Source organism: Brachycentrus maculatus, unplaced genomic scaffold, assembly GCF_059751285.1.
Source record: "Brachycentrus maculatus isolate JH-2025_06_01 unplaced genomic scaffold, ASM5975128v1 h1tg000306l, whole genome shotgun sequence".
NCBI classification, from domain to species: Eukaryota; Metazoa; Arthropoda; class Insecta; order Trichoptera; family Brachycentridae; genus Brachycentrus; species Brachycentrus maculatus.
In genome coordinates this window covers 182985-199388 of record NW_028281056.1, presented here as the reverse complement: position 1 = coordinate 199388, position 16404 = coordinate 182985, and the positions used below count along the sequence as shown (strand labels likewise).

The following is a 16404-nucleotide window of genomic DNA, read 5'->3' as shown; positions in this document are numbered from 1 at the left end:
GCGGCTCTATGGAGTATAGAGTATGGATTACACCAGGGGTGGCCAAACTGTGGCGCATGCGCCAAACGTGGTGGAGAAGATGATTAGAAGTGGCGCATTGCATACTTGTACCCAGTTTTTTTTAAATGGCTTCTTAACAGAAATTTAAATCAATTTTTTTATATCTTTACAATAATTGAACTATTTAACTATTTATTATTTAGTGTGTCGGGTTGTGGTCCCGTGGTTACTCTCGCGGAGTCTTAAGTCAGTGTTTCTCGGTTCGAACCTACTCTACCACAATTTGATACCTATTTCTAATAATGAGCCGCTTAGGCTTAAAAATAGTATGAAATTGAAATATTTGTGTAAATAAAAAAAAAACACAAATATTTATCATTTAAAAAAGGCCATTATGTCAACAAGTATACTTTCTTACGAAATGTTTTAAACCACATTTTTTTATTTGTTTGTGTGAACAGAGAGGGCAGACAACTCCAAATTCTAGGCTGATTTCGCTCTGAGGGCTTCATCTCGCTCGGAGCTATCTCTTTCTCTCTCATCACAAGCAACTTGTGTTAACAATTCTATGTTATCTTCACCAACGAGTCACGGCCAGCTGTAACACCACAAGTGGGTTCCACGACACCCATCACCCTCTCGTGAAAGATATTATTTCTAACTATTGTAAATTGGTGCTCCAATCAACATGTCTTTTTTAATGCAGTTGATTGATGAAATGATTTGCGTTATTGAGTTATTCTTTAAACTCCACTAAGCAGATCCCATCCCTGACCTTAATTACACCCACAAAGGTGAAATAAGAAGGTAAAACCGTGCTCGAGTTGTATGACGTATGAACTCTGTAAAAAATTGGCGCATGGTATGCTAAAGGTTGGTCACCACTGGAATACACTAGCGCCACGCTGGCGACGGTGGTGAAAATGGGCAACAACCTCCACCAAGGAAGCGCTTTCACACGTACAGAAAAGGCAAAATCCACAGAAACAACTTTTAAATTTAACTCGAGAAAACATTTTACTTTTTTATTAACATCTTCTTATTTGTTTGTCCAAAATGAGATTATTTTTCCTTGTTATTCAATCGAGGTTGGTCACGTTGTTACATAACCTCAAAATGTCAGAGATCGGAGCCTAATCATAATATTTTCGCACGATGACTAATAAATATTTTTTAGAATGGAATAATATGACGAAATTAAGGGAAAATATGTATTGAAGTCAGGGGTGGTATAGACTTATTTTTGATTTTTCTTTTTTAATATTTCAATTTGTCAACTCAAAAAGAGTCTGTCATGGAATTAGTATGTAAATTAGCAAAATCTCAAAACACAAGTATTTTTTTTGAAGATTCGTCAAATATACAACAATAATTATAATGTTCACAGTTTTTATCGAATTGCCATCATAAAAGAATGTGCTGCCAGGGTTTTTTTTAGCAATGAATCCTGAGAGACAGTAATTTACTAATGATATATTCGCTCACTCCTTTCAACAACGTCATATAAAAAACTTGATTTTATAAAGTTTAAAAATATATTAAAATTTATTAAAAATAAATATCAAGCCTTATTGAACTTTTCACTGTGCAACAGATCTTTTTAGGTAAAACCTGAATGTTTTTTTCTCCATTTGATAAATAGTTGGTTTATTTAAAAAAATATTAAAACATACATTTTCTTCAAAATGCAAAAACAACACTTTCTGCCCTGTAGCGGGTAAATATTAAGTTAAAAATATGCCGCTTTTGCTGCGATATAGTACATTTTCTGGGCATTCCGAAAACACACACAATTGAAAATTGACGATTTTTGATATATGACGTTGTTGAAAAGAGTGAGCGAATATACGTTATTTTATATGGAAGAAGTAGAAATCTAAGCATTCCAGGGCTAACAACACGGTATTTTTGGCTGGCTTTGGTGATCACTCAAGCTAGGACATATACCTTTAATATATAGTCATATTGTTATACTCGTACCATCTGTAGGGTGAATAATCCAATGTCCTAAAAATTATTTTAAAAATATCAAATTATCCCCCGATATTTCTGTAACTCGAATCATGATCCCATTTAAAAATTTAACACCAGATTAAAATGAAATCTTCCTCGCCCATTTCTGTTGAAAAATAAAACCGTCTCCAAAAATTGTTTAATGTAAATTTTAGTGCTTTTTTTCAGCATTCTGTCTCGTCGCATTATCAATAAAAGAGGTAAAATATAGAATGCCTAGTCTCATTCACCAGTATATACTATATCTCTTTTATCTTGTATATCTTTGGCTCTCTCAAGACCGCGACTAGACCAAAATATTGAATATTTTCGGATTTGTTTATTTTTATTATGATCTTTATCGTCCTACACTTTGCATCGTCATCGGTGACGTAACTCATCTCACTTATTTTTAAAAGCCCACATTTCAATAATTTTGTGCTAAAACTATGTTATTTTTATATGAAAATATCAACTTAAAAAACTTTATTAAAACTGCATAAAAAATTATTATTAGATTAAAACCAATATTTTTAGCTTTTCCACTTTTTTATTTGACCAGCTACCGGGTTTCGTCGTTACCGACATCATCAGACATCATTGACCAGTCTGATGATGTCGGTAACGACGAAACCCGGTCGCTGGTCAAATAAAAAAGTGGAAAAGCTAAAAATATTGGTTTTAATCTAATAATAAATTAAAAATGCAATTCCATCACGAAGTGTCAGTGGATAATATAGATCTGCATAAAAATATTTACTTCTAATTATGTATGTTTTAGAATATTATTCTTGCATACTAAACGCACTTACTGATATTGAAAAAAACACGTTTAGATGAATAAATTATCTTCAGTTTTTGAGTTCGGGTTTGAGATTACGTACGGAAGTAAATGCACTAACTACGTAGTGTAGATAAGTTTTGCTCTATAGTATAGCATTCGTCTTCACTGTGCAGTAAATAGCACATTTGGGAACCATACTGGAGGTGTCTTGTTCAATTTCGATTTGAAGGTTTCAAATGTCTTTTTTTTTTACCTTGGACTGGTACCTGAAGCGCAGGACTACTCAATTATATAAAATTCATATTTTCTTGTATTTTACATTAATAAAAAAACTGGATATAAAATCTCAAAATATATTATTACATTAAAACCAATATTTTTAGCTTTTCCACTTTATTTTTATTTGACCAGCGACCGGGTTTCGTCGTTACCGACATCATCCTAACCTGCCTTGTTGGTTATCAACTCCTGCCTTGTTTTATATATAACATAACAATTTGTATATCCTCTCACCAGTCTGATGATGTCGGTAACGACGAAACCCGGTCGCTAGTCAAATAAAAATAATGTGAAAAAGCTAAAAATATTGGTTTTAATCTAATAATATATTAAAAATGCAATTCCATCACGAAGTGTCAGTGGATAATATTAATCTATCTCAAAATATTACATTTTTTTATATGTAGATTAATTTCGGGATTTATTCCAGTAAATTTAATACGGTCTCAGCTTTAAATACTTAATGATAATCATACCTTTGCAGATGTTTAGTGAAATAGAGTATTATAACTTTTTATCTTTAACTTTTTTAAAGTTAATTTTTGAGTCTTATAAACACAAATATTTAAACCTCATACTATATTCCTAAACCATACTATTTTTTCTGAAAAAAATGTATAGCTCCGTATTTCAATCATGAATATGAATTTAATATTAAATAATTTGTTTTCTTGATTGTTAAGAATTATTGCTCCCTTTGTGATTCGTATGGTCGGATAGTATTACATCATCGGGTACATTAAATATTGCATTTTTAGTATGTACCTATACTATATGCAGATTGCACACCCCAATGCAATAGGGGCCGAGTTCAATGACCCTTGCGATTCAAGCCACGTGTTACATACACGTGTCAACCTACAAAAATATTTTTGAAGAATTAAAATAAAGATAAGATGAACAAATGTCAACTGATTATCTCGCGATTATTGAAAAACTATTTGTGATTTATTAATTCGGGTGATTATACTGATTTAATTGGGTTTTACTGGGTTTAATCTACTATTGAAGTCCTATGGTTAGCGTCGCGTGTTCTGAGTCAGAGTTTCTAGGTCCGAGACCACTCTACTACAACTTATTTCCTATTTTTTTAAAGAGAAATATTTGTGTTTTATTATTTACACAAATATTATTATTTCAAACTATTTCTGTGAGCCTAAGCGCCTCATTATTAGAAATAGGTATCAATTTTTGATAGAGTGGATTCTGACTTAACTCTGACTTAAGAGTCCGCGACACTAACCACGGGACCACAACCCGACACAATTTTTACTTAGGAATCACTTTGGCCTACAAATATAGTATGAAATAGAAATATTTATGTATACATATAATAAGACACTAAAATGTAACTTTAAAATAAGACAAAAGGTAATAATAACCTATTTCACTGAACATATACATAAGTTTAATTATTATTCAATATTTAGAGTTGTGGCTGTATTTGTAAATTTACTAGAATTAAATCAATTAATAAAAGTAAGGTAATATTTTGAGATTTCATGTTTAGTTATAAAAATGAAATAAAAAGGAATAATATGAAATATATTGATATGATATATTAAATGAAATATTGATAAATATATAAAAAGGAGAGTGAATGCTGGGAACATAGTGAATGGTGCACTGAAATCAGCAAATTAAAGCCTATCAACAAAAGCTAAACTGGGAATGCACAACGGAGTCCTGGTTCCAACCCTAGTATATGGAAGCGAAGCATAAATGAAAGTATACTAAATGCTGAATGAAAACAATGTATGATAAATGTTCGAAACATAATATAAATGCTCCTTTAGTTATTAAAATATTTAGTTCTTAAATATCCAAAGATGCACTTTGTTATTTCTTTAAATTTTATTTTTAATATTGGATTTAATGTAATAGGATTATAATATTCGCACACATAACGTGATTACATCAATTTCATGGTATTTGTGAAATGATGGATTACACCTGTATTATGAAATTATAGAGAGACATGCCCGACCGTAAGCTAACACGTACCTTCTTCAACTCGTAACAATAATTGCATTTACAAAGGAATTCTATGAACACTGGAACATTACACGAAAAATCGTATCGTATCAGTCTGAAAAGATTCGTACTGTGCTGTGGTCAGACATTGAGAATCAAATTCAATCAAACGGTTTTCATATTATGTATGAATAAATTTTCAAAAACGTTATTTTAATTGCTTTGTTTTAGTTTGATTTTGGTGTTTTGTTATTAAAAATGGAAGCGTTTCTTTTTGTTGTAACTGTCCCAAAACCGGAGCACGAAAAAGAATTAAAAAATGGATCTAAAGTCTTGGAGAGTGTACCCGAAACAGTGTCCGTCAAAATTGAAAATGAGCTCCGTAATTCTAAATTAAGTGTAAAAAGACAAAGTGCTGATTCGTTTAATATTGATATCAAAGAGATCCCAGAATCGAATAAAAAGAATCATTCGAAGTCGCCTGAAGTCAAAATCACCTCTGCAGAAAATATTCCTATCAATCAGGACTCCAATTGCGTAAATAAAGCTTTCGAAGAGACGAACCAGGGTTTAAAAGTAAAGCAGAAAGCTTGCAAGAGTTTGAAGGGTTATTTGGTGGATTTGAAGAAGGAAGATAAGTCGATCGGCGGAAGTCCTGGATCGCAACATGCGGATCTGGAAATCGAGGACGCCTTGGATGACATTCCAATGGAGAAGGTAAGTTTTAATGTTGGCATTTTTTTAGTAGTGCCATAAGAAGTATTCTAGAATTGGGTATATCAATTTATTAATTCTTATACATTTGCCCTTACTTAAATTAAATTTATACGTATTTATACAGATAATCAATTATACTAGAGGGTGGCCAGTTCAGGAGACTGTGTTAATACAATCATTTCATTATATTTGGCATAAAGATATCTATTTTCACATAATACTAAAATGTATAAATTTTTGCATTGAAACACCATTTGTCTTGGTTGCATAGTACGAGTATGTATTATGTTAAATTGTCACATGTACCATATTATATGGCCCGTTCCATATTTTACCTGATTCCCATAATGTAATTTTATCAATAATGGTTTGTATGCAGGTAGGGAATAAAATAATGAAAAATATACAGAAAAACGTGAACATATTGTATTTTTTGATTGACGGAAATTGAATCCTTGACGCTATTTAATTTCAAACGTATTATGTTTTTGTAACAGGGTAAGAAGGGGCTATAATAATAATACTTTTTATGCACTGATCACATAACAAATTCTTCTAACCCTCAACCGCACATAATGGTGCACAGAGCACTGCATCGTATCGACGCAGTTGTTAACTTGATCATTAATTGCACGAAGGCAAGGTGACCAGTCCTGCGCTTATGCTATTAAATAATTACGATAAATACGATTGCCCTGGGTGATATTAAAGAAATACTATGAGAGTGAAAACCACTTTTTGACTTTTATATGCCACTTATTTCGAACTCCGTGAATATAATAGACCTTGTATCATTCAGCTTAATATTCCGATCGTCAAAGGATTGACATTTAAAAAATCTTAAAACGCAAAAAAAAATTCTTGTACTTTTTGCCTCGCTGAGGTAAATACGGTAAACCCCCCTATAACGTTGAGATAGGTACCGCGTTATAAATGGAAACGTTGTAAGAGGTTAATGTTTTTAAATAGTATTTTAATTTTAAATGACTCATTTCAGTCTTATCCGCTGGTAAAAATGTAAAAATACTATTATAAAAATTAACCACTTCCAACATTACATCTGATAATGTGGGACATATCTCAACGTTAAAGGGGGTTTTACTGTACTCCTAGTTTCATAACAGGACGTTTTTTATTTGACCAGGTTTTTTGTCCCTTATCCGAAGTTCGTTAAATAGAGCATTGTTCCGCAAAGTGTGTGCCGCGGTACACTTGTGTACCGTGGTGGTTAGTTGGTGTGCCGCGGAAAAAACGTCTAGTTTTGTGAAGATATTGAATACACTGTGTTATGATATTATATGTTTTCGCATTATATTTTTATAATAAATCAATATTAAATAAACTCGTTTTTTTTCTTAGGTGTACCTCTGAAATTTCTTAATTTGGCTGATGAACCTTGAACAGAAAAAAATGCGGAACATTGAAATACTCGTAGATGTCCGTTATATCGAGGTTTTACTGTATATTTTCATTTATTTTCAGATGGTGGAAAAGACCCTTTCCAGCCTCGGCGTGTCGGCCAGCGCGTGGTCGTCGGACGCGCGCGCCACGCACGCGCAGCTCGTGTTTGGCGTGCAGGGCGGCGCACGCTGTGAGCGCGCGCTGCTCGCCCTGCGCGCCTGCGGCGTGGGCGCGCGCGCCGCCAGCGCGCTAAGCGTGCTGCCGTGCGCGCTGCACTACGGCGGAGAGGGGGGCAAAGTGGACGCGCAGGAGTGAATATTACAACCTAAAATAATATACACCTACTAACTACAATAGTTTGAATTTAACCCTAGAATACTAAACTAGCGTAAAAATTACGACGGTAAAACTTGGCATTTTAAAACCGGTTGATGTTCAGTATTGTCTGGAAGGTATTGACACCAAAAATAAAATTAGTGAATGCATATTTGGTTCCTTTTTTACCGCATAGGAGTAAAGAAGTAATACACTGGTTCAGTGATCGGCAACCTTTTGAGAAACTGGGTAAAAAATATTTTCATAAAATAAAATATATACATGTATGTGTAAATACAAATTTATTTTACAAAATAAAGATGTTTTAAAAAATCACGTTCCTTTTAAATTTTTTTTGTCATTTTTAATAAATAATTAATTTTATTAAAAAAAAATAAACATCACATATATTCTCGGTCTGTAATTCAAAATGTCGTAGTGGGAAATTCAATTACCCGTGGATAGTTGGTAGTCAACCACTGTACTAGTTAACACGTTAACTTAACACTGTGATTCCAGCCCAGGGTTATTATGTATTAATTTTTAAATCAAACACAGATTTTTTGAGTCTACTAAGTTCTTAAACTTAGTAGACTCAAAAGATCTGTGTTTGATTTAAAAATTAATACATAAATTAAAATGGAGTTCTACAAATTAAATGCCAAATCAACAGATTCATTTAAAGTTTGACATGTCGTACTTTTTCATTTGCAGAATAAAAGATTCTGCTTGGAATACATTCGTACGATCAGTCAGGTCCAGACTGACAGTGACCCAAGTAGCAGAGCAGATGCGCGCGGAAGCGGCCCTGACCTTCGACTTCTTCTTCTTGCTGATCGTGGCCGCCTTGTCTGCTGCTATAGGGCTCGCTGAAAACAGCACCGTCATTCTCGTAGCTAGCATGCTCATATCTCCATTGATGGTAAGTCGGCATTATGTATGTTAACTATAAGGAATTAAATTGAACACGTTGCTAATAACCATAGCTGTAATCTAATGAGGGAATGGCTAATTTCGAGTAATGCCACACACATAAGTAAGCCGTGCAAAAACTGTGGGTTTGTTTTTTTCGGTTGAGTCTTTCCTAAATATGTGAAGCCACGTTTTGCTACCGAACATTATCCGCACATAGCAATAATCTTAAAAAAAAGGAATTATAATATTCCTTTATGTAAACATGTCACTTTTTTCAATTCTGCGAATTGCTGGCTTACGGAGTAGTTTTCTTAATAGGATATTTTGATTTTGGTCGAGAGAAAAGACATTAAGGTTTTTTTTAGATGGGAGTTGAATATATTATTTACTTTGCTTATATGCACAGGGTGTATGGATCAAAAAGTGGATTTTCGTTTCTTCTAGTTAATATAAAATTTTATTTTAATTTGTGTTGGGAACAGAAGGGATAATCTAACGTGGGAACATCTCAGTATTTGCTCGTTGCTGGGAGGAAACCACTTTAAACTTCTCAGGAGAGGCCTGACTGTTGACTCTCGTCAACAGGCCTTCCGTTACATTTGAAGATGGTTCGGCATTTTGTGTCTTACCTTGATTTATTTTATCAATTTCTTTAATATTTTTATCATGTATGATACAACCTCTCACAAGAATTCCTTATGAACTAACACGGATGCGATGTCGGATAGGTCCAGGCTCCTGCAATGCGCGGACACAAAAGGTTCACCAGTTAAGTCATAAGAGTATATTACAATTTCACTACCCTGGGTTAAGATATTAGACTGAAATAAAAATGTTAAAATATGGTACACCACTTGTCATGCTTACTTTGAACAAAAGCATCCTTTGTAGACGCATGAAGGGTTGAATGATACCATTTTGAAATTAAATTTTAGGGTCCTATAATGGCGGCTACATTCGGTACAGCTATCCAGGACAGAAACCTTCAGAGAATGGGAGTAATTCACGAAATAGTTGGATTGGTCGTAGCTATGATTGTGGGCTTTGTGTTCGGACTGGTCATCTGTGGAATTAATGAACATTATGGAGTTGGAGATTGGCCAACTATGGAAATTACTTCAAGGTATACATTTTTCAGCAAACATAAATATAAGACTTTTTTGTATTTAAAAATATATTTTTGCATAACAAATGGCGTGAATGGCTTTTTATCGAAGTGTTAAAGGTATTTAAATATTTATATTCTTGAACATTTTATTTTGCAGATGTGATGTTCGATCTTTGTGGGTAGGTGCCCTTGTAGCAATACCTTCCGGTGCAGCTGTAGCCATTGCGGTTTTGGCTGGTAACACCGCATCGCTTGTCGGAGTTGCCATTTCTGCTTCACTACTGCCACCTGCCGTCAACGCCGTGAGTTGAAATCTGACGTTTTATTTAAAATTTAAAATGTAGCAATAAATATAATCACAGAGTATTACTGTAAAATGTAATATATATAGTTGATTATTGTGAACTATTGTTACAGAAGCATTTCATTATATGATTTTTGTGTTTACTTTTGAATATTCTGCTATTAAATTATGGATAATATTCACCTAATATTAAAATGATTACTTGAATATTATTTCAAATGCTCCAAGATGTGTTTTGCGGTGTCTTGGATATTTTGTTATGGCTCAAAATTGTGGATTTATATTTGTTTTCAGGGTTTGCTATGGGCGATGTCATTTGTGCACTTGATTTTTCTGAATGATAACACTCGATTTACAAACGTTGTGAAGACACAAATATATTCCGATAATCCAGTTCTTGAACTAGCTGCAAATGGATGTGTTAGTTTGCTTTTGACTGTTGTCAATATTGCTTGCATATTCGTCGCTGGAATTTTGGTTTACATGGTAATATATAATTTTTTAAAATTATTTTTAAACCTGATATTTATTGGATGTGAATCTTGTTCTATTAGCTGTTGTCATCATAATAAATTCTCAATGTAGAAATGAAAAATTAATATTCGATTTTTTTAGCTATTTAAGTACCATAGAACGGGGCTACTTGAACTTTGATGTGTTACTTGAGCCCAGTACAAAAAAAAAACGTATTTGGTCTACAATAATGAACATATCGACATGATTTATTGTTTCCCTGACCGGTGACACTAATTGTCATGATCGATACCATGATTTAATTTTTTTTGCACTGGGGTCAAGTAACACATCAAAGTTCAAGTAGCCCCATTCTACGGTACTAATAAAGTATTTTCACTATAGATATTCATTCTTATTTCCTGGACTGGCACCTAATATTGCATTTATGTTGTTTTTTCTTCAAAATAATACACCATCAATTTAACTAACACATAACTCGAAATAAACACATGAGTCAGTTATGGATAGCCCAACATAATTTTTCTAAAAATATTTTTAGTGGGTCCACATTTTTGTTTGTGAATGTTGGATTAGTTTATTTTAGTTTCCATGACCGATTATTATATTTTTATTTTGCAATGATAATTTCTAGGACGTAACATACATATTTTGGTAATTGTGCAAATCAAGTATTTATAGTAATTGCTGTAATAATAAAAAAATTCAACAAATAAAGAACCATCATGGCTTTTATGGTAATATCCAACTGGCATAAATGTAACTGGCCAATTTATGATGTAATTATGCCTATTTTGGTTATGAGCACAATAAAATGCTAAATTTATAGTATTACGGCCCATACTTACCAATTTTGTTTTGCATGGATTCCATTTGTGATTTAGTTTAGGTAGGAATAAGTTTATCGCTGAAAACTTCTTCTAACCCTTGTCCGCACCCAATGGTGCATAGGACACTGCAGATTGAAGCAGTGTTATCTTGATCGTTACTTACACGAAGGCAAGGTGATCACTCCTGCGCTTCGAGGACCAGTCCAGGGTTATATTAAATAGATTTTAGTGTGTAAAATCACTAATATTTATTTTCACTCCCTCCTCCCGGGAATCGAATCTGGTACCCCCAGCACTGTAGCTAAATACGCCAACCATTACACCACGGAGGTGGAAAAAAATCTATCAAAACACCTACCTTCTGTAAAATAAATTAGTTGGTATTCCCTCTTGCCAAAGTTGTTTTTATCTTGCCCAGCCAGTCTTTTTTACAGAGCTACTCAACACTTTGCATGTCGGTGTCCTTTAAATTTATCAGCCCTTGGGGCTATTTTCTTTGTCGCCGCATGAATTATGTGAAGTAATTTTTACATTTGGTGTGCCAGCAAATATTTTGAAAGCAGAAATAATGTTGTCTGATCAAAATAAAACATCGCCACTCGTGTTAGTCACACCATTACTGTCATTAACTTCAGAAACTTCAGAAACACACACTTATAAGTAAGTGGACCACAAAGTGTTACTTATCAGAAGAATTTATTAAGTGACAGTGATCAATCTTTATCAAATTGAAATGTGTGAATTTACTTAAAAATATGATTATCATGGTAAAATGGTAAAGTAAAACGATTGAGGGATGTGATATGAAGATATGGAGCTGGTGAGATGTAGTCAGTGAGAAGATCTGAGGTGAAAAAGAGAAGGCGTAGTGTGTTGGAATTATAAAAAAACTTTGATAGACAGTCGGCCATCTTGTGCAGAGACCTCTGTGTATAGAGATTTCTGTGGCTGACACTAGTGACATCTGTGGGCTGTTATCATATAAGTCTCTTTCTGCCTTATCAGATTATTCCATTATAGCTCTCCTTAGTAACACATTATTTAGCACATAGTAAAATCTGACAATAAATCTCCCTACTCACTCATTATTGCAAGTCATCTTCTAAACAACAGAATCTCACACCTACCACTATGTTTATAGATAAAGAAGGTGGCTCCAGCAAACTCGGTTAATGACCAACTGTGGCGGAATGACATAAAGGTGGCAAGGGATTTCAACAAGACGCTAAACGAAGAGCAGGGGGCGGCAATGGAAAATAATGTTCATCACAGTCTTGAAAGTGCACTAGAACAGGCTGTTGCTTGGGAAGCGTTCCGGTAAATGATATTTTTTATTATAAAAATGAAAATAAAAATTCTAGGTTCCAAACAAGGTACGCAATTGCCCAAGTACGAGCAATATTACATAGTAAGTACATTAGTTCACTGACCAAACATCTATGGATCTGAGAGAATGCTACTACTACATTACTACCGTCATGCCGTTTTACTGCAGGGGTAGACAGAGGGGACATAAATCCACACTCTTCTGTCTGACATATCTTACACTTCTAGCTTACGTTACATCCTTACATCTAATCAAACATGCCCTCTGGTTACGTAGACTTTTGACACCATCAAATTTTGATTGATTTGGTCCTCATTCTGTACTCCCATTCTCATTTGCCCAATATATTCTCTTTGTCATCCATTTGCTTAAAATGTTTAAACCACAACTATCCCAAACTCGGCCTTACATTCCTTTCTTATTTCATTCAGTCATACATTGATTTTCACCGATTCAATTATTGTTTTACGAATGATTATAGTTTAAAAAAATTCTTCTTCTAACCCTAATATGCACCCAATGTTGCATAGGGCAGGCACTGCATCATATGGACATAAGGTTATCTTGATTTTTTATACACGAAGACAAGGTGATCAGCCCTGCCCTGCAGGTACCAGTCCAGGATGATATTGAGTAAATGTGCAAGTGAAAACCACCCATATTTATTTTGACCACCCTGAGAATCGAAACCGGGACCTCCAGGACGGTAGCCAGATGCGCTTACCACTACACTACGAAGGCAGACCAGTCTAAAATTACATTTTATAAATGTAAATTTTAAGACCAAAATTATTTTCCAGTTGCTGATACTTAGTCTAATTCTATTTGAAAATAATGCTATGTTAAAATTGCATTTTCAGCATAAGCCAATCGGAATTTTTGGAACGGTTGAAACTCGGAGCCTGCAGCCACATGACCTGGTCTCCAGCACCAGCGACTACGCAAAGACCGTCGGCTTATGAGCTTCGTGGAAGATACAGGCGACTTAGCGAGGAACCTAGCTTCAGGAAACCAAGATTGTGAGAAAAACAGCATTTTAAAATAGACTAATATGTTTTTTTGGTGTATACTTACTCTTGGCTGTGCGTAGGGAAGTCTTCTTTCTGCCTGTAAAAAGCAGTGCCTTTATATCACACTTACATCTGTTCAGGAGTATGATCGGACCAGTGCAGCAAGATCTTGAACGTTTTCATGTTTTTTATTCATATTGTGAATGCTTTCTTGTTAATTTTATTAGTCTCTTTGTAAAAAAATTGTACTATGATCTACTACTAGAAAAAGAGAAATTCTTATTAAAAACTAAAAAAAAACTTACTACTGGAAAAGTAAAGTATGTTACTACTAATATTACCACTACAGGGGTAGGCAGAGAGGACGGAACACCACACTCTTCTGTCCTGACATTCACTTCCCGCCTCCTTCACATCCATACTTCTAGTCATACATGCCCTCTGATTATGCAGATTTTTGACACCAACAGATTTTAGGTTCTGATTGATCTGATTGTGCCAAGTCTTTTTCTGCCGTCCTCGTTCTGTTCTCCCGCTCACATTCGCCGCATATATTTTTTTAATCATTCTTTCGTTATCCATTTGCTCCCCATGTCCATACCACCTTAAAGTATGCTGCTTTTGGTATAAAATAAAGTCTTTTAAAATGTGTGGAGTGAATGATGCAGATTTAGTATAAACATGTGCTGGTGAGAAAGAAAGAAGACACAATGCAATATTTAACATTCCAGGAGTATTCCAGCCAATCACTTGTCCAATTACTCCAGATTACCGGAAGATAAAGAGAGTCCTGTGGTATTGGAAGCTGAAGGCAGTCGAAAGAGTCGATCGAGGCCTTCCACCAAGAATGCTACTAAATTTATTATTACTCCAGTTAGCGATCCTCAGTATGACACTACCCAGAAGAGAAATAATTATGTTGAAGATAAGTAATTTCATTTCATGAAATGTAGGATAATGCATAAGAAAAAAATGTTCCATTTCCATTCCGGTGAAGGCCCGTAATTTATGTAAATTATTATTTTATGCACGTATGCAATTATCCAATTTGTATTCTTGTTATTATTGACAGTGTTTTTTTTAAATGCTGAATTTGTACATAGATAATTTTTTTAAATTTTCTGCACATTTTGCATTTGTATATGCAAAGCCAATGCTCTATGACATGAAGATTGGAGATACCAATGGTTTCATATTATTTTGAATTTATATCTGTTAGCATATCTTTTTATTGATATCTAACAATTTTCTATAAAATATTGCACAATCAGTCAATCTTTGAAAAATGTAAAAAAAATCTCGTCTATGTGATACAGGCTCCGTGAAATAAAGTATATTTCGGCATGAAAACAAAATTATCGATTTTAGAGTTTTAAAATTGTTTTTATTTGATACTTTGTCCATTTTAATTAATATATTTTCCATACTAATTTTATTAACAAAAATTTATTTAAAAATTGTTACAAACCTTCATAATTATTTACATGTAACAATTTAAGATGTAAGAAATATAATAGTAATATTTATCTCTACTCTACGAAATATTTCATATTAAATAATACGTTGACAAAAGTGTTTTTTTTATTGCTTCTAATAATTTCGGAGGGTTACTGTTACTGCCTATGTGTTACTTCAAAGATACCATGGGGGTCATAGGTATATGGGATTTTGTTTCTTCAAAGACGCTGTGGAGTTACTAGTATCCAGCAGTTGGTGAGGATGCTATGGAGGTCACTGGTGACCATCACTATTCTTCTTCTTCAAGGACACCGTGAGGGTCGCTGTGTTGTATTACATGGGAGTCATTGGTAACTGGTGAACAGTGTCTATTTGAAGAACTTACTTTCTTGATTACGACGTATTGGGCAGTTATACTTGAGCCTGCCGCATATATTTTACAAATAAAATTGACTGAACTTGTAACACATGTTTTTTATACTGCTATCAGGCGATGTACAAGGGCCACACATGATTTTAGCTGAATGCTCACCGGCGTGTTTTATGTGCAAATTGTTTTTTTTAATTGTTTTTTATTTCTTTTGTTTTTATTTGGTATTTGGATGATGCGAAATTCCTTATTATATTATGAATATATAGCAATGAAAGTGTTAAAGAATGGCGTGTGATTGATGGATTATTAAAATTTATTAACACATTAACTGCTAATTTGAAAAAAACCATAGCAAAAATCCATATTAAATACACATTCTATAGTAAACTTTTTACAGAACGATTTTATAGAAATGGACCAGTTATTATTTTCACCAAATCACTAAAAAATAACAGTGCAATGATACAATAACAAAATAGAAACAACATGAATGAAAATCACAAAAAATTATAATCACAATTGCATGTGACTCATTTTCACTATGCAAAACCATGTCACTTTTGGAATGGTCCGAATGCAATAAATTTTTCTGACGATAAGACAAATCTTTATGTAAAAAAATGCTATTATCAACAGTACTCAGATTTATTTTTTTAAATACAACTGTTATTCAGGCATGAAAATAATGGAATGGGTAAATGATCAAGAGTTAATTTTATGAAAATTGTAAAATGTTTATATGTATTCTTAATTTTTCTCTCTTTTTTGTTTGTGTATTAATTTAAAATGGTGAAATGGTTATTAGGTTATTAGGTTAAATGGTTAGGTGAAAAACTATAAAAATGTATTAAAAAAGAACTCCACCGACAAGACATACAAGGTGGCTTGGTGAGTTTCTGCATTTTATTTTTTTTTAAATATGTTTATAATTGTGATTTAAATAAATGTATACAATTTATGTTAGTAAAAAAAAAAAATCTCTGCACTTGCCTTGACCACAAAGAAGATGGTACATATGGACACACACACTAGGTGTGTTTTAAAAACGTAATGTGTTAATATTCTGCCAAATGTGTAACATAATACCTTATTCCTGTGATGCGACCGTCAAGTACTCACCTTAGAAATGATGCGCATATGATA

General features: G+C 33.5%; 1 protein-coding gene across 1 annotated transcript; it reads left to right on the top strand.

The window, feature by feature from the left end:
* The first annotated feature begins 5177 nt into the window (after positions 1-5177).
* LOC148304685 (uncharacterized) lies at positions 5178-15010 on the top strand. The gene is made up of 9 exons (XM_088267887.1): positions 5178-5746; positions 7229-7458; positions 8177-8384; positions 9313-9500; positions 9643-9787; positions 10084-10275; positions 12235-12410; positions 13281-13439; positions 14162-15010. The coding sequence occupies exons 1-9, from the start codon at positions 5288-5290 to the stop codon at positions 14361-14363; spliced, it is 1959 nt and encodes a 652-aa protein (XP_088124013.1). The 5' UTR covers positions 5178-5287; the 3' UTR covers positions 14364-15010.
* The last annotated feature ends 1394 nt before the right edge of the window (positions 15011-16404 follow it).

What these genes read in the sequence shown, in the direction of transcription:
- LOC148304685 (XM_088267887.1), top strand. Translation starts at nt 5,288, where the DNA reads ATGGAAGCGTTTCTTTTTGTTGTAACTGTCCCAAAACCGGAGCACGAA. An exon ending in ATGACATTCCAATGGAGAAG is followed by an intron (nt 5,747 to 7,228) that starts GTAAGTTTTAAT and finishes ATTTATTTTCAG; the next exon opens with ATGGTGGAAAAGACCCTTTC. An exon ending in GGCAAAGTGGACGCGCAGGA is followed by an intron (nt 7,459 to 8,176) that starts GTGAATATTACA and finishes TTTCATTTGCAG; the next exon opens with AATAAAAGATTCTGCTTGGA.